Consider the following 21,255-nt stretch of genomic DNA (forward strand, 5'->3'; position numbering starts at 1 on the left):
GGCAACTCAGTGCATTTAGGCATGTAGACATGGTCAAGACAATCTCCTGCAGTTCAAACCGAGCATCAGTATGGGGAAGAAAGGTGATTTGAGTGCCTTTGAACGTGGCATGGTTGTTGGTGCCAGAAGGACTGGTCTGAGTATTTCAGAAACTGCTGATCTACTGGGATTTTCACGCACAACCATCTCTAGGGTTTACAGAGAATGGTCCGAAAAAGAAAAAAAATCCAGTGAGCGGCAGTTCTGTGGGCGGAAATGCCTTGTTGATGCCAGAGGTCAGAGGAGAATGGGCAGACTGGTTCGAGCTGATAGAAAGGCAACAGTGACTCAAATCGCCACCCGTTACAACCAAGGTAGGCCTAAGAGCATCTCTGAACGCACAGTGCGTCAAACTTTGAGGCAGATGGGCTACAGCAGCAGAAGACCACACCGGGTACCACTCCTTTCAGCTAAGAACAGGAAACTGAGGCTACAATTTGCACAAGCTCATCGAAATTGGACAGTAGAAGATTGGAAAAACGTTGCTTGGTCTGATGAGTCTCGATTTCTGCTGCGACATTCGGATGGTAGGGTCAGAATTTGGCATAAACAACATGAAATCTTTGGGATGTGGTGGAACGGGAGATTCGCATCAGGGATGTGCAGCCGACAAATCTGCGGCAACTGTGTGATGCCATCATGTCAATATGGACCAAAATCTCTGAGGAATGCTTCCAGCACCTTGTTGAATCTATGCCACGAAGAATTGAGGCAGTTCTGAAGGCAAAAGGGGTCCAACCCGTTACTAGCATGGTGTACCTAATAAAGTGGCCAGTGAGTGTATTTTGTGTAACTTTTATTTTTAACTTTTCATACTTGGTCCCACTGTGGGACATGTACAACCCCTGGCAAAAATTATGGAAACACTGGCCTTGGAGGATGTTCATTCAGTTGTTTAATTTTTCTACAAAATTAAACAACTGAATGAACATCCTCAGAGGCTGGTGATTCCATAATTTTTGCCAGGGGTTGTATATTTTTTACTTTGATCACTGGTCTCACACATTGCAGTGCTCGTGTTCTGTCAGTCAATGACTGAGCCGGTTAGACTCTGCTTATACCTGGATCTCACAGGCCACCGTACCCTGGGGTCATCAGATCTCAGCGTACCATGGCAACGATCGGTGGTGGTGGTTCTTCTTCGGTCCTGCCAAAGGGTGTGTTTTAACCTCAGATACCACTGTCAGAATTGACAGTAGTATGTAAGGGGTTAATCAGCAATGATCGGTTTTAATATCGACTGGGACAAATAAAGCAGGGTGTCAGCTGTCATGTACAGTCATCACCTGTGGGAATTTCGGCCACGGGGCATTGTTATACACTTATTCCATAGCTCTGTTAAAAAGCAGCGCTGAGGAATAAGGCATCTTAATGACCACCAATACGATGCATATTGGCAGTTGTTAAGTCACTAAAAAAAGATTACAGGGGGAAAAAAAAAAGCAGTTTTCATTTTGTGCCATTTTTAAGAATTTGGTGTAAAATAAAACATTTACAACTACCACAAGACAAATAAAAGAAAAAGTAATAGAAGAGATGAATTTCACCCAAAGGCTATTTAGCTGTCCACATTTGAACCGTTTGTTTCACTCCCCTCTAACGAGCATTGGAAATCCTTAAGAGAATTCAGAACCGAAATTCAGTCTAGCATATCAATCTGAATTCTAATTTCTTAGTAATGGAGAAAAAGACTGGCCCTGTAAAGATATTGCTGGACTTGTCTTTGAAAGAACTACATGTCTTCTTGCTAATGTTTCATATCACCTGATGATTTTATACTCTCAGATACGATCCTGCTCTGAATGTTTTGTAAGAAGAGCATTGTTCTAGGGTGTACTTACATTACATTAATTATTTCACACATGTGAATGTCCGTAACTTTCAGCATCTCGCCATACATAAACACTAATAAGTCTCTGGGTCCTTTTAAATTCCATAAGGTTATACATTAGTTGGGAGCCTATGGAACAATGTTCTCTATATTAGAATTCAGAATCTCTTATACACATGAGCGATCGGTTCTGGCACTGCAGCTCCATATCTGGTTTGTAAATAGAATTTTTCTATTATTAAAGCCAGACTATTGCTTCATCATGTTTTAATACCAGTGCAAAGTTCTGCGTGAAAATCACATAAATGTATAGACATTTTCTTGTATTCCTTTGTAGTATTATTACTGTATCCACAGTTGCGTTTTCAGTCTTTCGTGCAGCTTATGAAAACTGTGTTACCTTCCTGTGTGTTCTTCGATGAATGATGAGGCCCGGTCTCTGAGCGAAACATTTCCCACACTCTGTGCATAAATGTGGTTTTTCACCTGTGTGTATGATCTGATGGTTGACCAGATGAGACTTGCGTGCAAAACATCTTCCGCACTCAGGACACTGGAATGGCTTTTCCCCTGTGTGAATTATCTGGTGTTTCCCAAGATGAGATTTCCGAGCAAAACATTTGCCACACTCGGCACACTGGAATGGCCTCTCACCTGTGTGAATTCTCTGATGTTTGGCAAGGCCTGACTTGTCTGTAAAACACTTGCCACATTGGGGACACGGGAAGGGCTTTTCCCCTGTGTGAATTCTTTCATGTTTAATAAGGTCCGCCTTATATGTAAAACTCTTCCCACATTCCGCACATTGGTAAGGCCTCTCGCCTGTGTGGATTCTCTGGTGTTTAGTAAGGCCAGAGTTGTCAGTAAAACATTTTCCACACTCTCCACATGGGAATGGTTTCTCCCCTGTGTGAGTTCGCATGTGCTTGATCAGGTATGAGTTATGCGTAAAACACTTATCACATAATGTACAAGTAAAAGGCTTCTTAGTCACACGAGTTCCCTGAAGTCCTAAAACACCAGGATTTGGGTTAAAATGCTTAATATATTCAGAGTATGGAAACCTGTTATTTCCTGCACATGCCTTAATGAAATCTGACATGTCAAGAAAGCCTTCCTCATGATTGGATGGATCAGATGATAAAGATGTACTGTGAAATACTGGGTGCATATTAACAGACATGGGGTTTCCTCCAGGTTGTTCAACTCCTATATCATCATCGTCATCGTCGTCGTCGCCATCCTCGTCATCCATTTCACAATCTGGAGACGAAATGACATGCGCCTCCATAGAATGTCTGCTTTCATGTCCATCTGTAGATAATGCATAGTTATTTAAAACTAAACAACGAAAAGGAACAGACTGGCCCAAAAATTAGGTTTTACATACTTGTGCCAAGCAGTAGGCTATGGGTGGGTAGAATTGTGGGGAAAACGAGGCATGTTTGCTGAGAGCAAAGAGTGACAGGAGAGTATACAAACAGTGACTACAATCAATATCCTCTCACCAAAGACTGCGCTGCTCTCTGAGAAAGTTTTTTTTTCCTCAGGAACATGCACTTAAACACAGCAGAAGATATGTCTGAAAAGACCTAGAATGAAAAAGGGATTATTTTTATATAAAATCAGATGCAAATACCTGTGCTGATATCTGTTGGAATTTCTTCCTGTTTAATAAACACACGTAACTCATCACTCTCCTTTTTAATATCATCACCTATGATAACGATCTGGAAATCACTGACGCTTTCATCCTAGAGATTTAAAAAAGAAAACTCAAGCATGCCTTATATGCACTTGAATGGGGTCTTCATTTTCAAGAAGCATCATGGACATATTATACAAACTAAGTTTCGCACTATGCTAAAAGATCATGAATAGCTGAATTTTAGGGTAAAAAGGGCTCAAGGTGTTCGAAAATACCCTCAGAGGGAATGTCAGGAGAATTTCACATCCCAAACTATTTATATGTGTTTATGTAGCTTTGTCAAAGTCCAGAAATACCTTTACATAGGCAGTCAGTTCTTCCATTACTGAGAATTCAGCATGAATTGATAGGTAAATGAGTCTGAAGAGCTACTTGTAGCTCTGAAGCTTCTGTCAGGCCATCTCTATTCTCTGCCCAGCGCTGGAGAATACAGATGGGGTGACTGGTTATGTAAAGGAATTGCCATACTTTTCTTTGAATCCGCTATATAGTTAGGGTGTGAAACCCTGCTGGCAGTTTTCCTTTAAATTGGGAATTAATTCACATGAATAATGCGGATACATGGACTTTGTAGGAAATGTACCTTATGATCTTGTTTTCCACTGCGATTTTCTTCTGGACAAGCCTGGGAATAATGAGCTCGAAGACATCGCTCAGGTGGATTTCGCTTGCTGAATTCTGGATTTCTCTTGCTGGGCTCTCCTATAAGTAATACACGGTGCAGACATTTATTCATGCTCTTATATTAGAAATTAATGTAAAAATCACATACAAAAATGCAACTTTTAAATTGTCATATGGCTTGTGTAATATGCATTACTTTTATTGTTTATGTTCTGTTCCATTTTGGAAAATAGAAAATATAGTGAAGTGGTTTTTGAATAAAGAAAAAAAAACTGACTGAAAAATGAAACTAGTGCAAAAGAAAAAAAAAATAAATCAGCAAATTGCACCATTTTTACATCATAATTTTGACTTTAAAGTTATCACAGCTTAGCAGAATGGAGAAGGTGCAAGCATGGCACAAGTTTATACAGGTTTATGCCAGAAAGTGGCATAAGCTATAGTGCAAATCGGTTCCCTGAAAAATGCCCGCACGGAAATTTGCCCACACGGAAATTTGCCAATTGCAGCATCACAAAGTTTCAGATCTATGATATTTGAGGTGAAAGGTGAGGATGTTCCCATGATATGTGATCAACTTGTGATTTACAGCTGACAGTGCAAAACTGCAAACATGCTGAAGATCTGTGGTTTGTAGCAGTCTGTGATTATCAGCAATAGATAGATCTAGTCTGCTCTCATCTCTCACTGATTCTGCCTTACTCCTGCCACCAGCCCAGAGCTGCAGCACATGCAGAACCAGCAGCAATGTGATCCAGAGGAGCCATCACTGCTATCAGTACCCACAAAAGAATCACTCTGTTATCTGTGGAGTTACATGGGACTGCAGGTCAGGTCTAATACAGTATCATCTCAGTGGGTGCCCACCAAAAGCAGGGTGCTGCTGGCTGAGATAGATGGTCCTGGAAGCCCAGAAGGCACCGCAGAAAGGTGAGATTCTGTCAGAATCTGTCAGAAGAACAGAAGTGCCATAGCAGCTCAACTCTCCCATTGACTTCAGTGGCAGCGAATCTGGGGCCTGCACTTCCTTCCCTGTCCACTTATGGCTACCAAGAGTAAGAGTGAACAGACCCTACCTAGTTATGTATCATACACATATACTGCAGGTGCAGGCAGGCACAGGATGGAAGGAAATGCAGAGTGGATTTGAATAAGGGTATGTGCACACATAGAATGATCCTCTGGATTTTTCCGCAGCGGATTTGATAAATCCGCAGGGCAAAAACTGCGCGTTTTTCCTGCGGATTTATTGCAGTTTTACTGCGGAATTACCGTGGTTTTTGTGCAGATTCCACTGCGGTTTCACTCCTGCGGTTTTCTATTATGGAGCAGGTGTAAAACCGCTGCGGATTCCGCACAAAGAATTGACATGTTGCGGAATGTAAACCGCTGCGTTTCCGCGCGTTTTTTTCCACAGCATGTGCATTGTACAGTACATTTTATTGTAAACGCATGGGGAACCGCTGCGGACCCGCAGCTGCGGAAACACTGCAGATCCGCAGCAAAATCCGCAGCGTGTGAACATAGCCTAAGGGTCTCTAGGCCCAGACACACCACAATGAGAGGAGAATTATTGTTAGCACAGTGGAATGACAACTCCTAAGAACAGAATCCGTACTCTGGGACTAGGGATGAGTGAACCGAACCTGTAGAACCTGGAGAAGTAAACTGGGCCCAGAGACTTTGGTGAAATCCATTCTGCATTTTCTTTGCTGCCTGTGTTGTGCTGTATTGTATTTCAATGGAGCCCATGGAAGTCAAGGACCATCACCCGGCAGCTAATTATTTGCAGGTGTGCAATGATTGTTTAATAAACTTAAGTTATTGTTGTTATTAGAACTCCTTAATAAACTGTTCTTAATAAACTTGTCGGTAGTTTATCTGGGCAATTTTTGCCGACATTCTTCTGTGCTGCAGAGCATCTCACCTATAATTCTATACTATTCTCTGTTCTGCAGAGCATCTCACGTATACCTGCATACTATCCCCGTCCTGCAGAGCATGTAACCTATATCTCTTTGCTATTCTCTTTCCTGCAGAGCAACTCACTTATAATTATATATTATTCTTCTGCTCTGCAGAGCATCTCATGTATACACATAATATACCCCTGTCCTGCAGAGCATTTAACCTATATAACTTTGCTATTCTCTGTCCTGCAGAGCATCTCGCCTACAATTCTATATTCTTCTGCCCTGCAGAGCATCTCTCGTATACCTGCAAACTATCCCCGTCCTGCAGAGCATTTAACCTATGTCTTTGCTATTCTCTGTCCTGCAGAGCATCTCACTTAAAATTCTATATTATTCTTCTGCCCTGCAGAGCATCTCACCTATACCTGCAAACTATCCCCCTGTCCTACAGAGCATTTAACCTATAATTCAGCCTGTGGGCAATTTTCTGTGGGCATTCTTCACCTTGCACCTCAAATATCATGGGTCTGAGACTTTGTGATGCTGCAATTGGCAATTTTCCGTGTGGGCAATTTCCCAGTGGGCAATTTTCTGGTCACCGTGCAAATCTACACCAGCCCATTTTTGGGGCACAATTAGCACATGCACAGCATGCAATGCATGTCATTTATTAGGAGGTGTATCACTTAATAAATTAGGTGCCTCTTACCTAAATTACGCTGGTGTTAATAAATGTCCGCCAATGACTGAATGCAACATTTATCAAATGATAAGTGTGATATAAAAACAGCCTATTTATTTAAGACCGATGAAAGTCTCCCCTTACCGGGTGATGTGAGGGTCTGGTGGTTTATAATGACATCCTTGTACACTTCTAAATACTCCTGGTCCTAAACAGAAAAATAAACAGTGATCTTTATCCTGTGGTTCTTCAGCTTATATACAAATACTTACTCTCGAAATGCAACGATAGGTGCAAGAATGTTATAGGAACCTCACACACACATTGATACATATACCATCCACCTGTACAATGTCCCGGGATTCCCAGCAGCGCTCACCTCTACTGTCAGTAGCTGAATTATCTTGCTGGTGAGTTGTAGGATCTTTTTATTTTTTTTATCTTCTTTTAGTGACTGTGGCGGAGGCTTCACCATGGGATCCTGGGTAATGCTCAGTCTTCCAGATTCTGTCTTGATGGCTGTGAAATTCTATCAAGACAATATTCACTGTTAGACATGAACTTGAATAAATGCTAAAGATCCCCCCCAAAAAAAAACAAACTATACATTTCCGCAAATTGACAGCTGACCATCTAGTGTGTATTAGGTCTCCTAATGCTCCCTGACAGATGATAATGGGGGGAAAGAAGGATCAGGTTAACTCCTTCACGACCTTGATCATTGTCCATACGTCCAGGTTGTCGAGTACTTTTCGATACCGATCGGTACCCCAGCGATGTCATAGCGGGGGCCCGATCATTGTCACAGTGACTCAATGTCATCATGACAACATCTGGGTCACCTGTCTCTAGCAAACTTGTTATACTATGCTCAGAGCTTGGTGTAGCAAGTTTGTGTGAGAGCAGAAAGACAGTTTATAAAGCACGGCAATGATCGTGCATTGCTATGCTTTATAAGTGATCAGAGTGTAAAAAAAGTGAGAAAAAAAATTATAATATGCATATTACCCATTTTTTTTTTTTCATAAAAACATTTAAGTACACAAATTTGGCATTGCCGAGTCTGAAATGACCTATATAAACTGTCCACTAGTTAACTCCTTCAGTAAACACTTTATAAAAAAACAAAACAAAAAACAATGCTTTATCATACTGCAGAATAAAAAGTGGAATAAAACGTCAACTCGACCCCCAAAAAACAAGTCCTCGCATGACTGTTGGTCGGAATATGAAAAAATTATAGCTATCAAAATGCGAGGATGCAAAAACTTGCTTTTGCAATAAAAAGTCTTACTATGAGACAGGAAAGATATATATCTTGGTACCGTGTTAGCCAGTGGATAGAAAAAATATTTAAAATTGAGAGTCCTCAGTGGTTGATACCTTTTAATGGCTAACTGAAAAGATGGTAACAAATTGCAAGCTTTCGAGACTACACAGGTCTCTTCATCAGGCATAGACTAAAAGAAATTCTGAACAATCACATATTTATGCCCAACATAGCACAGAAAAAAAACAACTGAAAAAAAAACCCATCGATAAGACAGGTGACGAAGCAGAATTACCATGAGTCCATAAATATTGAACCAGTTCTTAGATAAAGTGTGTTTTATTGTCCTCTGATTGGGGTCTGGTTCTGTTGTGGTGACCCCACATGGTCTGAAGGGCAAATTCCTTAGTTGATGTAAAAAGACATAAATCCATGCGACACATTCATTCCTGCAGTGAGACTGTCAAAGGTCGTCATCAGCTTATATTCCCAGATTCTTCTGTCTTTTTGAGATTTGAAGTTACCTTTTAACACAAGTAATTTCATGTCCATAATGTTATGATCCGGGAGACAGAAATGTATTGCCACAGGTAGATCCATTCTTTTTTCTCTTATTGTGTGGCGGTGAGAATTCATTCTTGTTCTAAGCTTTTGCCCTGTCTCCCCCACATACAGACCCCCAGTTGGACATTTAGTACAAATGATTAGGTACACCACATTAGAAGTGACGCAGCTGAATGTACCTGGAATCTTGTAGTCCTGATGTGAATTGGGGATCTTTATCTTGTCCGTGGTCATTATAAATGGACAGGTTTTACATTTTTTCTGGTTGCAGGGAAAGGTACCTGCAGCTGTTGGAGAGGACAGCAAACTTCTGACAATGATACTTCTTAGATTTGGGGGCTGCCTAAAACACAGTAGTGGGGGGTCTTGAAAAATGGATTGTAAGCGGGCATCTTTTTGTAGTAAAGGTTGTAATTTCCGTGTAGCTCCCCTTAGCACCTCCAGTTTTAAATTGTAGGTAACTACTATAGGTACCCGGTTATTTTCTTCTTTAGCTTTGTAATGTATCAGGTGATTCCTTGATATTCTGGTGGCTCTTGTAATCTGGTTTTCAATTGTTCTTGGATGGTAGCCCTGATTCAAAAAGGTCTTTCTTAGGGTGAGTGTCCACGGTAAGTAAACGCTGCTTGTTTGACGCTGCAGCGTCAAACACGCAGCGTCCAGATGTTCCAGCATAGTGGAGGGGATTTTTTGAAATCCCGTGTCCACTATGCGTGGAAACCCGCACGCGGCGGGCCTGCGACTCCGGACATGCTGCGCGTCTTTTCAGATCGCAGCATGTCCGTGCTACCTGCGGCGACGCTGCGTCGCCGCAGGTAATATCACAGGGCCCTATGGCGAGGGGTGCGATGATCCCGGATGTGTACAGTACACATCCGGCATCATCGCGTCCCAGGAAGGGGGCGGGGCTTAGCGCCGAGCGGCTTTGCCGCTCCGGCGATACCGCCGGCCATCCTGATCGTGGACACGCAGCCTAAGGGTATGTGTCCACGTTCAGGCTTGCTTCAGGCTTTGGTCAGGATTTTATGCAGGTAAAATCCTGACCAAAAATGCACCTGAGGTCACTGGCAGGTCACCTGCGGTGTTCCTGCGTGTTTTGCTCATTGTAGCAACATGCTGCGTTCTGGAAAAGCGCACCGCATGTGCGTTTTCGCGGGAAAAACGCATGCGTTTTTTAATGCACAGTGGAGACGGGATTTCTTTAAATCCCCTCCACTATGCTGTAACATCTGGACGCTGCGTTTTTGACGCTGCGGCTCAACGCTGCGTCAAAAACACGTTTCCTGAACGTGGACACATACCCTAAGGCTACTTTCACACTTGCGTCGGTATGGGTCTGTCGCTAAGTGTCGGCGCGACGTACGTTGTGAAAATTTGGCACAACGTGGGCAGCTGATGCAGTTTTTCAACACATCCGCTGCCCATTGTAAAGTCCCGGGGACTTACAATGCAGCCACATATGGGGTATTTCTACATTCAGCAAGAATTGTGGGACAAATTTTGGTGCCATTTTTACTCATTTCCCCCCATGTAAAAATGTAAAATCTGGGGCTTAAAACAAAATTTGTGGTAAAAATTGTATTATTTTGTCTTCACTGCCCAATGGTATAAAATTCTGTGACACACCAGTGGTGTCAATATGATGACTAAACACCTAGATAAAATCATTGAGAGGTGTAGTTTGTAAAATGGGTTCAATTGTTCTGGCACCTTCAAATGATTATAGCAAAATCTGAACTCTAATACGGCACTTCTTCACTTCCAAACTTTACACTGTGCCTCGAAAATAGTTTTCAACCACATATGAGGTATCCGTACACAGGAGAAATTGAACAAGTTTTGAGGTCCAGTTTCCCCTGCTATCCTTGTGAAAATGAAAATACAGGGGGATAAAAACATTTTTGTGGGAAAAATATACATTTTTTTTTTCGTTTTCACAGGACCACATTGTAAAACTCTGTGAACCACCTGTGGGTTCAAGCTTGTCATCACACATCTAGATATATTCCTTGATGGGTCTGATTAGGCACATCAGGGCATCTCCAAACATGACATAACACCCACAAACCATTCCGTCAAAGTCTTCATTTCAAAACGTCACCCTTTCCTTTCTGAGCCCTGCGGTGCACACAAACAGTAGTCTCCCCCCCCCCCCCACATATAGGGTATATGCATACTTAGGTGAAATTGCACAACAAAATTTTGGTTCCATTTTCTTCTGTTGGGGCTAAAAGTTAATTTTTCCCACAATAAAAAAACAAAAAACAATTTATTTTCAAGGCTCAACATTAGAAATGTCTGAAGCATCTGAGGGTTAAAGGTGATAAACACATGTACAGTAAGAAAATAAGTATTTGACACTGATGATTTTGCAAGTTTCTCCACCTACAAAGAATAGAGAGGTCTGTAATCTTTATCGTACGTACACCAACTGTGAGACAGAATCATAAAAAATAAAAAAAAATACCCAGAAAAATCACACTATTATTTTTATATAATCTGCATTTTATTGTATGAAATAAGTTTTTTATACAATAGAACAGAACTTACTATTTGGTACAGAAACCTTTGTCTATGATTACAGAGGTCAGATGTTTCCTGTAGTTCTTCACCAAGTTTGTACACACTGCAGCAGGGATTTTGGCCCAGTCCTCCATACAGATCTTTCAGGTTTTGGGGCTGTTGCTAGACAACGTTGAGTTACAGCTCCCTTCAAAGATTTTCTCTTAGGCTCTGGTCTGGAGACTGGCTAGGCCACTCCAGGGCCTTGAAATGTTTATTACTAGTGATGAGCGAGTATACTCGTTGCTCGGGTTTTCCCGGGCATGCTCGGGTGGTCTCCGAGTATTGGTGAGTGCTCGGAGATTTAGTTCTTGTTGACGCAGCTGCATGATTTTCAGCTGCTAGCCAGCCTGAGTACATGTGGGGGTTGCCTGGTTGATAGGGAATCCCCACATGTATTCAAGCTGTCTAACAGCTGCAAATCATGCAGCTGTGGTGGCAAAAATTAAATCTCCGAGCAGTCACAAATACTCGGAGACCACCCGAGCGTGCTCGGGAAAACCTGAGCAACGAGTATACTCGCTCATCACTACTTATTACCTTACGGAGCCACTCCTTAGTTGCCCTAGCTGTGTTGTCCAGCCATGAACCATCTTCAATGCTTTTACTAAGGGAAGGGGTTGCTAGCCAAAATCTTTCGATACATGACCCCATCCATTCTCCCTTTAGTACGGTGCAATCGTCCTGCCACCTTTGCAGAGAAGCACCAAAATATGAGGTTTCCTCCACCATGATTCACAGCTGGGACAGTGTTCTAGTAATTGTACTCATCCTTCTTACTCCAAACACGACGTCTAGAGTCGATACCTCAAAGTTCTATTTTTGTTTCTGACCACATGACCTTCTCCCATGCTTCCTCTGGATCATCCAGATGGAAATTGGTGAACTTCAAACAGGCCTGGACTTGTGGTGGCGTGAGCCTTGCAGGATTTTAATCCATGACGGAGTAATGTGTCACTAACGGTAATGTTTGAGACTGTGGTCCCTACTCTATTCAGGTCATTAACCAGGTCGCCCTGTGTAGTTCTTGGCCAATTCCTGACCTCTCTCAGAATCATCCTTACCCCACAAAGTGAGACCTAGCATGGAGCCCCAGCCCGAGAAAGATTCACAGTCATCTTGTGTTTGCTCAATTTTCTAATAATTGTGCCAACAGTTGTTGCCTTCTCACTAAGATGTAACCCAAAAAAAGAAATGGACGCCAAAGCTAAAAATGACAACTTTATTAGAGAATTATTAAAACAATACATAAATGTACAAATAAGTATATAGATAAAAACGATGCAATAGAAAAAATGAAAGGCAACACTAGTACCACGTACAAAATGACAAGCTAACCAGCAGAAAGAGGTAGGTATATTCTAGTCCCACAAAGGTATACAAAAGGATGCAATAATAAACTAATATAGGCCTTGAATATTAGTAGTGACAGAACCAACCAAACATATAGTAGGGATTATACATGTAGTAGCTTGCTGCTAATAATCAGGTATGGGGAGAAACTGCGTATGCATATAGATTAAGGTATAAGTAAATAAATATAATATAATACAATACCTAATGCATAAAGTAATGCGGCAAACAAGCCCTATACTGCCATACCATCCTCAGCACATCAGTGTACATATTCAGGGAAAGTCCCGAAAGCGTATGAGGGAAAAGCAGTATACTTACTAAATAGTAGATGCACACACAGAATCCCCCTGTGACCGTACGTGGACAGAGGAGCCCCGACGCGCGTTTCGCAAATGCTGCTTCCTCGGGATGCTGCTTCCCCCCGAGGAAGCAGCATTTGCGAAACGCGCGTCGGGGCTCCTCTGTCCACGTACGGTCACAGGGGGATTCTGTGTGTGCATCTACTATTTAGTAAGTATACTGCTTTTCCCTCATACGCTTTCGGGACTTTCCCTGAATATGTACACTGATGTGCTGAGGATGGTATGGCAGTATAGGGCTTGTTTGCCGCATTACTTTATGCATTAGGTATTGTATTATATTATATTTATTTACTTATACCTTAATCTATATGCATACGCAGTTTCTCCCCATACCTGATTATTAGCAGCAAGCTACTACATGTATAATCCCTACTATATGTTTGGTTGGTTCTGTCACTACTAATATTCAAGGCCTATATTAGTTTATTATTGCATCCTTTTGTATACCTTTGTGGGACTAGAATATACCTACCTCTTTCTGCTGGTTAGCTTGTCATTTTGTACGTGGTACTAGTGTTGCCTTTCATTTTTTCTATTGCATCGTTTTTATCTATATACTTATTTGTACATTTATGTATTGTTTTAATAATTCTCTAATAAAGTTGTCATTTTTAGCTTTGGCGTCCATTTCTTTTTTTGGGTTACATGATTACTTGCGATGGCGGAGCATTTACTCTGAGTGCCCATGTTATAGGTATACTTCTCACTAAGATGCTTGCCTCTTGTCCTTTCCAGCCTTGTGCAGGTCTACAATTTTGTCCCTGGTGTCCTTAGACAGCTCTTTGGTATTGGCTATGGTGGAGAGGTTGGAGTGTGATTGATTTAGTGTGTGAACAGGTGCCATTAATACAGGTAATGAGTGCAGTGTAAGGAGGGCTTCTTTCAGAAAAACTAACAGGTCTGTGAGACAGAATTCTTGCTGGTTGGTAGGTGATCAAATACTTATTTGAAATAATTAAATTGCATTTTATTGCATTAAAGTCATACAATGTGATTTTCTGGGTTTTATTTTTAGTTTCTGTCTCTCACAGTTGAAGTGTACGCACGATAAAGATTAAAGACCTCTCCATTCTTTGTAGGTGGGAAACTTGCAAAATCGGCAGTGTACAAATACTTATTTTCCTCATTGTAGATACGTTCCTTGAGGGGGTCTAATTTCCAAAATGGTGTCACTTGTGGGGGGTTTCCACTATTTAGGCACATCAGTGGCTCTCGAAACGCAACATGGCATCCGCTAATTATTCCAGCAAATTTTGCGTTCAAAAAGTCAAATGGCGCTTCATCCCTTCCAAACCTTGCTGTGCGCCCGAACAGTAGTTTTCACCCACATATGGGGTAACAGAGTACTTAGGAGAAATCGCACAACAAAATTTTGCTGTCCAATTTCTCATGTTACCCTTGTGAAATTAAAAAAAATGGGGGTCTAAATTAAAATATTTGTGGTAAAAAAAAAAAAAAGAAAAAATAAAATGTTCAATATTTCCTTCCACATTCCATTAATTCCGGTGAAGCACCTGAGAGGTAACACTTCTTGAATGAGGTTTTGTGAGCGCCTTTAGGGGTGCAGTTTTTAGAATGGTGTCACTTTTGAATATTTTTTTGTCATATAGACTCCTCAAAGTCACTTCAAATGTAATGTGGTCAGTAAAAAATGTTTTTTTTTAATTTTGTTTTAAAAATGAGAAATTGCTGGTCAACTTTTAACCTTTATAACTTCCTAACAAAACAAATTATGCTTCAAAGATTATGCTGATGTAAAGTAGACATGTCGGGAATGTTACCTATTAAATATTGTGGGACATATCTGATTTGAGGGAATAAAAGTTAAAGTTTGAAAATTGTGTAATTTTTACAAATTTCCATTATTTTCACAAGTAAACGAAGTCAAGTCATAATGAACAAATGTTACCACTATCATGAAGTACAATATATCAGCAGTCTCAATCAGTGGGATCAGTTGAAGCGTTCCAGAGTTATTACCGGATAAAGTGACACTGGTCAGAATTATAAAACTTGGTCTGGTCAGGAAGGTGCAAACAGCCTTGGGGGTTAGGCACAGTACATGTGTATGGGGAGAAGTGGGACATGATGAATAGCTGTTGGCCAGATGCTCGACCACTAAGGTACATGGACACCTATAGAAATAACATACAGATTAGGGCGGGCAAAATCTCTTACATCTCCGGTGAGCAGGTAGATTATCTCCAGTGTGAGGTTTAATATCTTCTGAGACATTCCACAATTGTCCTTTGCCATTTTGGTTTAGGCTGTCAGTTAATGAATGCAGTAACAGTCCTAAACAGACCTACAATGGAAACAGAGATGGCATAAAACTGGCTTTGGCAGATATTCCCATCAGCCTGAAAGTTTAAAGGGACTCTGTCACCTGAATTTGGCGGGACCAGTTTTGGGTCATATGGGCGGGGTTTTCGGGTGTTTGATTCACCCTTTCCTTACCTGCTGGCTGCAATATTGGATTAAAGTTCATTCTCTGTCCTCCATAGTACACGCCTGCGTAAGGCAATATTGCCTTGCGCAGGCAGGTACTCCGGAGGACAGAGAATGAACTTCAATCCAATATTGCAGCCAGCATGCAGCCAGCAGGTAAGGAAAGGGTGAATCAAACACCCGAAAACCCCGCCCATATGACCCAAAACTGGCCCCGCCAAATTCAGGTGACAGGTTCCCTTTAAGACAGGAACTAAACAGTAAAAAAAAAAAAAAAAAAACCAATGGATTTCTGTCAGCAAGTTTTTCATATGTACCGTATATACTGGAGTATAAGCCGACTCGCATATAAGAAGAGACCCCTAATTTTGCCACAAAAAACTGGGAAAACTTAATGACTCGAGTATAAGTCGGGGGGGGGGGGGGGGGGGGTTGGGGGGAGAGAAATGCAGTAGCTATTGGTAAATTTCAAAAATAAAAATAGATACCAACAAAAGTAAAATTAATTGAGACATCAGTAGGTTAAGTGTTTTTTAATAACCACATTGAATCAGGAGCCCCATATAATGCTCCATACAGTTCATGATGGGCCCCATAAGATACTCCATAAAGTTCATGATTGGCCCCATAAGATGCTCCACAATAAAATATACCCCATATAATGCCGCACAAAGGTTGATTATGGCCCCATAAGATGCTCCATAGAAACATTTGCCCCATATAACGCTGCATGAAGGTTGATTATGGCCCCATAAGGTGCTCCATAGAAACATTTGCTCCATATAATGCTGCATAAAGGTTGATTATGGCCCCAATAAGGTGCTCCATAGAAACATTTGCCCCATACGCTGCGGAATAAAAAAAAAAAAATTACATACTCACATCTTGTCCTGAGCAGGAGGGGACACCGGCACTTGCGATATTCACCTGTCCCCTTTCCACTGCCGCACGCCGCTCTGTCTTCCGTCTCTCTGCAGTGACTGTTCAGGCAGAGGGCAGCACGCACACTAAACACGTCATCATGCCCTCCGACCTGAACGTCACAGCCAGAGGACGCAGAAGACAGAGCGCCGCGCGGTGGTGGAACGAGGACAGGTGAATACCGCAATGCTCACCCTCCCCCCGTTATATTCACCCTCCCGGCGCGGTCCCTGGCAGCTTCTCCGATGGGATGGTCTCTGACGCCGGCAGCTTGTTCCTGTGTTCAGCGGTCACTGGTACCGCTAATTAATGAATATGCGCTCCACCCCTATGGGAGTGGTGTCGCGTCCATATTCATTACTTTAATGAGCGGTATCACGTGACCGCTGAACACAGGAAGAGTTGCGGGCGCCGGGAGCAGGTGAGTATGATTTGACAGCTGCAGCTCCCCCACCCCCGCCGACCCCCTGGGACAATGACGAGTATAAGCCGAGAGGGGCACTTTCTGCATAAAAAAAATGGGCCGAAAATCCATCCTGATCTAAGGATCTCGGCTTTTAGCGGAGATGAATCTGTGCTGCACTTTATATACATGCTCAGTAGTGACCAGTGTTGTGGTATCAGGAGTCGTAGTTGAAAGTTAGGGAACTTGAGGAGTCAGAGGTTTGGTGTACCGATGCTACTTGGTGTACCGATGCTACAGCCCTGCTACTGACTGGCAGTTTTCTGTGTATACTGAGCATAGGCAAAAAGCTGCCAATAGCTGGAGGGTTCGGGGTTACACAGAGCATTTGACTATGAGGCACAAGACACCTAGTCCTCTTGTTTGAATCTTCTGCTGAGAAAACGCTTATTGTATTGAAACAGCTGCACACAGCCTAATAAGTGCCACATCACTGGAATCTGGCTTTCAGCCCCCCTACATCATGCTGCTCTCAGGTTATATAGCAAAAATCTGTCGGCATATTTCCTTTTAAATTAAAAAAAAAAAAAAAAGGAGTAGCAGTTCGGAAGAATGCTCAGTTCAGACCAATGGCATGACCATTTTGCTTGCCTAAACTGTCAATCTTGAGGAGGGCACGGTCCCTGGCAGTCAGGATGCAGAGAAGCGGTGTGCTCCTGAAGAAAGAAGAGTAGTAAACCTATTAAATCCATAAATGTCAGTCTCAATATATTGATATCAAGAACACATGTCCCACAGTAATATACACTGCTCAAAAAAATAAAAGGGAAGACTAAAATACCACATCCTATATACCACTGAATGAAATAGTTCAGTTGCAAATCTTTATTCATTACATAGTAGAATGTGTTGAGAACAATAAAACCTAAAAATTATCAATGTAAATCAAAATGAATATCCCATGGAGGTCTGGATTTGGAATGATACTCAAAATCAAAGTGGAAAAACAAATTACAGGCTGGTCCGACTTCAGTGGAAATGCCTCAAGACAAGGAAATGATGCTCAGTAGTGGCCTCCACGTGCCTGTATGATCTCCCTACAATGCCTGGGCATGCTCCTGATAAGGCGGCGGATGGTCTCCTGAGGGATCTCCTCCCAGACCTGGACTAAAGCATACGCCAACTCCTGGACAGTGTGGTGCAACGTGAAGTTGGTGGATGGTGCGAGACATGATGCCTCATATGTGTTCAATGGATTCAGGTCTGGGGAACGAGCGGGCCAGTCCATAGCTTCAATGCCTTCATCTTGCAGGAACTGAGAACACACTCCAGCCACATGAGGTCTGGCATTGTCCTGCATTAGGAGGAACCCAGGACCAACCGCACCAGCATATGGTCTCACAAGGGGTCTGAGGATCTCATCTCGATGCCGAATTGCAGTCAGGCTACCTCTGGCGAGCACATGGAGGGCTGTGCAGCACTCCAAAGAAATGCCACCCCACACCATTACTGACCCACTGACAAACCGGTCCTGCTGAAGGATGTTGCAGGCAGCAGATCGCTTTCCACGGAGTCTCCAGACTCTGTCACATGTGCTCAGTGTGAACCTGCTTTCATCTGTAAAGAGCACAGGGCGCCAGTGGCGAATTTGCCAATCCTGGTGTTCTGTGGCAAAAGCCCAGCATCCTGCACGGTGTTGGGCTGTGAGCACAATCCCCATCTGTGGACATCGGGCACTCCGTTTGTGCAGACACATACACATTTGTGGCCTGCTGGAGGTCATTTTGCAGGGCTCTGGCAGTGCTCCTCCTGTTCCTCCTTGCACAAAGGCTGAGGTAGCAGTACTGCTGCTGGGTTGCTGCTGGGTTGTTGCCCTCCTACAGCCTCCTCCACGTCTCCTGGTGTACTGGCCTGTCTCCTGGTAGCACCTCCAGCCACTGGACACTAACCTGACAGACACCGCAAACCTTCTTGCCACAGTTCGCATTGATGAGCCATCCTGGATGAGTTGCACTACATGAGCCACTTGTGTGGGTTGTAGAGTCCGTCTCATGCTACCACGAGTGGGAAAGCACAGCCAACATTCAAAAGTGACCAAAACATCAGCCAGAAAGCATTGGTACGGTGATGTGGTCTGTGGTCCCCACCTGCAGAATCACTCCTTTATTGAGTGAGTCTTGATAACGGACAAAGACTGGAAATACATATGTGGCATGGTGATTATTTTATAGCACTCCTGGGACTGCACACACCAACCCGATACCTGTGTGCACGATCAGAAGGTATCATGCACGTCCTATTGTACCTTGTACGTGAGAGGTGCCGGCCAAGCTATTTATTTTCTCCAAGTTCTTCACTTGGGGATCTTCTATCAGAAAGAGCCACTTGCCAATTGCTACATTAGAATAGCATGGTATCTGGGACTAGTCAAAGGGCACTAACCATTATTAAGGCTCAACTAAAGATATTAACTTTCACTTTCATATCCAAAATGCCCTGACATTTTCTTTAGAATCTTGGGGCATAGTGGTAGTGACCTTGTCACACCTATGACTCCACATTGACTGTAGTAGTCACTATGTTGTACTTGATAACTATGCAAAAAAAAAAAAAAAGATAACCTGCCCAATGCGTTCATAAATTCCCAGAACCTGATCACCTTGAATATTCTCACAGACTATGTATGTAGACCCCTCCAATAATGGAGAAATAATCAGATGAGCAGGAGCAAGCGCTGGTGACATGAAAAGAACAATGTTTTCTCCATTTGCGCTATTGTAAGTAGTCAGCGACAAAACACCTGCTATAATGACCGGCCTCGCACACCTCCCCCTGTATTATACTGAGGAGTCTTCTATTAAAACTCAAGTCTGTTCCAACAGTATAAAATAAGCACCTGTGCCATTAAGCATAGAACACTACAGTCTGCCCCACCTGTGCCACTGGGTGCTACTAACCACAGGACACTACAGTCCGCCCCACCTGTGCCATTCGGTGCTACTAACCATATGACACTACAGTCCGCTCCACCTGTGCCATTCGGTGCTACTAACCACAGGACACTACAGTCCGCCCCACCTGTGCCATTAGGTGCTACTAACCATATGACACTACAGTCCGCTCCACCTGTGCCATTCGGTGCTACTAACCACAGGACACTACAGTCCGCCCCACCTATGCCATTCGGTGCTACTAACCACAGGACACTACAGTCCGCCCCACCTGTGCCATTCGGTGCTACTAACCACAGGACACTACAGTCCGCCCCACCTGTGCCATTCGGTGCTACTAACCACAGGACACTACAGTCTGCCCCACCTGTGCCATTCGGTGCAACTAACCACAGGACACTACAGTCCGCCCCACCTGTGCCATTAGGTGCTGCTAACCACCGAACACTACAGTCTGCTCCACCTGTGCCATTGGGTGCTACTAACCACAGGACACTACAGTCCGCCCCACCTGTGCCATTAGGTGCTGCTAACCACCGAACACTACAGTCCGCCCCACCTGTGCCATTAGGTGCTACTACCCATAGAACACTACAGTCTGCTCCACCTGTGCTACTAACCATAGAACACTACAGTCTGCTCCACCTGTGCTACTAACCATAGAACACTACAGTCTGCTCCACCTGTGCTACTAACCATAGAACACTACAGTCTGCTCCACCTGTGCTACTAACCATAGAACACTACAGTCTGCTCCACCTGTGCTACTAACCATAGAACACTACAGTCTGCTCCACCTGTGCTACTAACCATAGAACACTACAGTCTACTCCACCTGTATTTTAAAGCTGTGCAAAGGACACCAAAGCCTGCTCCACTCGTGCTGTTATGAATGGGAAACCCAAGCCTGCTCCACCTGTGCTGTCACAGCTTCGCCTGCACTGCAAGCAGCTGTGCTATAACAAGCAGATGATTAGGGTACACAAGTCTGCTCCAGCTGCAGAATTATAGGGTCTGGACACCACAGTCCACTGCACCTGCATTACACACATTAACACCCGCGACCCTCAGGCTGGCACAGGACAGAGCCTTCTCTATATTACAATAACCACAGACAGAGGACACTACAGTCTGCTCCACCTGCACTGTAACGCGCTCTCATATTGGACACCAGAGTCTGCTCCTCCTGTTTGCAGCACGTCCCTAGAAAACCGACCACATATTTACCCGTCCCTGCCCGTCTCATCAATGTCTTCTCTCCGTATTCCCTACCTAGCCGTCGCCAGGAAGTTACTAACAGGGAAATGAAGCAACTTCCTGTGGCAGCGGCTTGCGCTGTGGTTGGACATTGATGACGTCAGCGTCACGTGTCGCTCTCAGCTAGAAGACCACGTGACTGAGTGATCACCTGACTGTATGCCTGTACCACGTGACCGCGTATTCTGCAGGCCGGTGAGCGAGAGGTTTGAATACGGCGAGGCCGCCCATGGATCTGAGCGTCGGTGGCGGTGTGATCCCTGATGTGACGTTAGCGCCCCCTGCTGCACCGCCGCAGTAATCCTATCCGCTGGGACTTCCCTCAATAATGACGTGTTTCTGCAGGTTCCAGATGCAAGAAAAA

At 43.4% G+C, this 21,255-nt stretch overlaps 1 protein-coding gene across 7 annotated transcripts; it reads right to left on the bottom strand.

The window, feature by feature from the left end:
- Positions 1 to 545: 545 nt before the first annotated feature.
- Positions 546 to 21,040, bottom strand: LOC143765038 (uncharacterized). 7 transcript variants are annotated; one of them, XM_077251287.1, is made up of 8 exons: positions 20,862 to 20,911; positions 17,335 to 17,399; positions 15,090 to 15,216; positions 7,177 to 7,326; positions 6,942 to 7,005; positions 4,162 to 4,280; positions 3,510 to 3,624; positions 990 to 3,184 (listed from the first exon to the last, which is right to left on the bottom strand). In XM_077251287.1, exons 3-8 carry the CDS (start codon positions 15,165 to 15,167, stop codon positions 2,253 to 2,255), a joined length of 1,458 nt encoding a protein of 485 aa, XP_077107402.1. In that variant the 5' UTR covers positions 15,168 to 15,216; positions 17,335 to 17,399; positions 20,862 to 20,911; the 3' UTR covers positions 990 to 2,252. The 7 variants fall into 7 exon arrangements, with proteins under 7 accessions (XP_077107401.1, XP_077107405.1, XP_077107407.1 ...); XM_077251286.1 differs by lacking the exon at positions 17,335 to 17,399 and having other exon boundaries at positions 546 to 3,184; positions 20,862 to 20,970; XM_077251290.1 differs by lacking the exon at positions 17,335 to 17,399 and having other exon boundaries at positions 989 to 3,184; positions 4,162 to 4,277; positions 20,862 to 20,970.
- Between the last annotated feature and the right edge of the window lie 215 nt (positions 21,041 to 21,255).

This window comes from Ranitomeya variabilis, chromosome 4 (assembly GCF_051348905.1).
Source record: "Ranitomeya variabilis isolate aRanVar5 chromosome 4, aRanVar5.hap1, whole genome shotgun sequence".
Taxonomy (NCBI): domain Eukaryota; kingdom Metazoa; phylum Chordata; class Amphibia; order Anura; family Dendrobatidae; genus Ranitomeya; species Ranitomeya variabilis.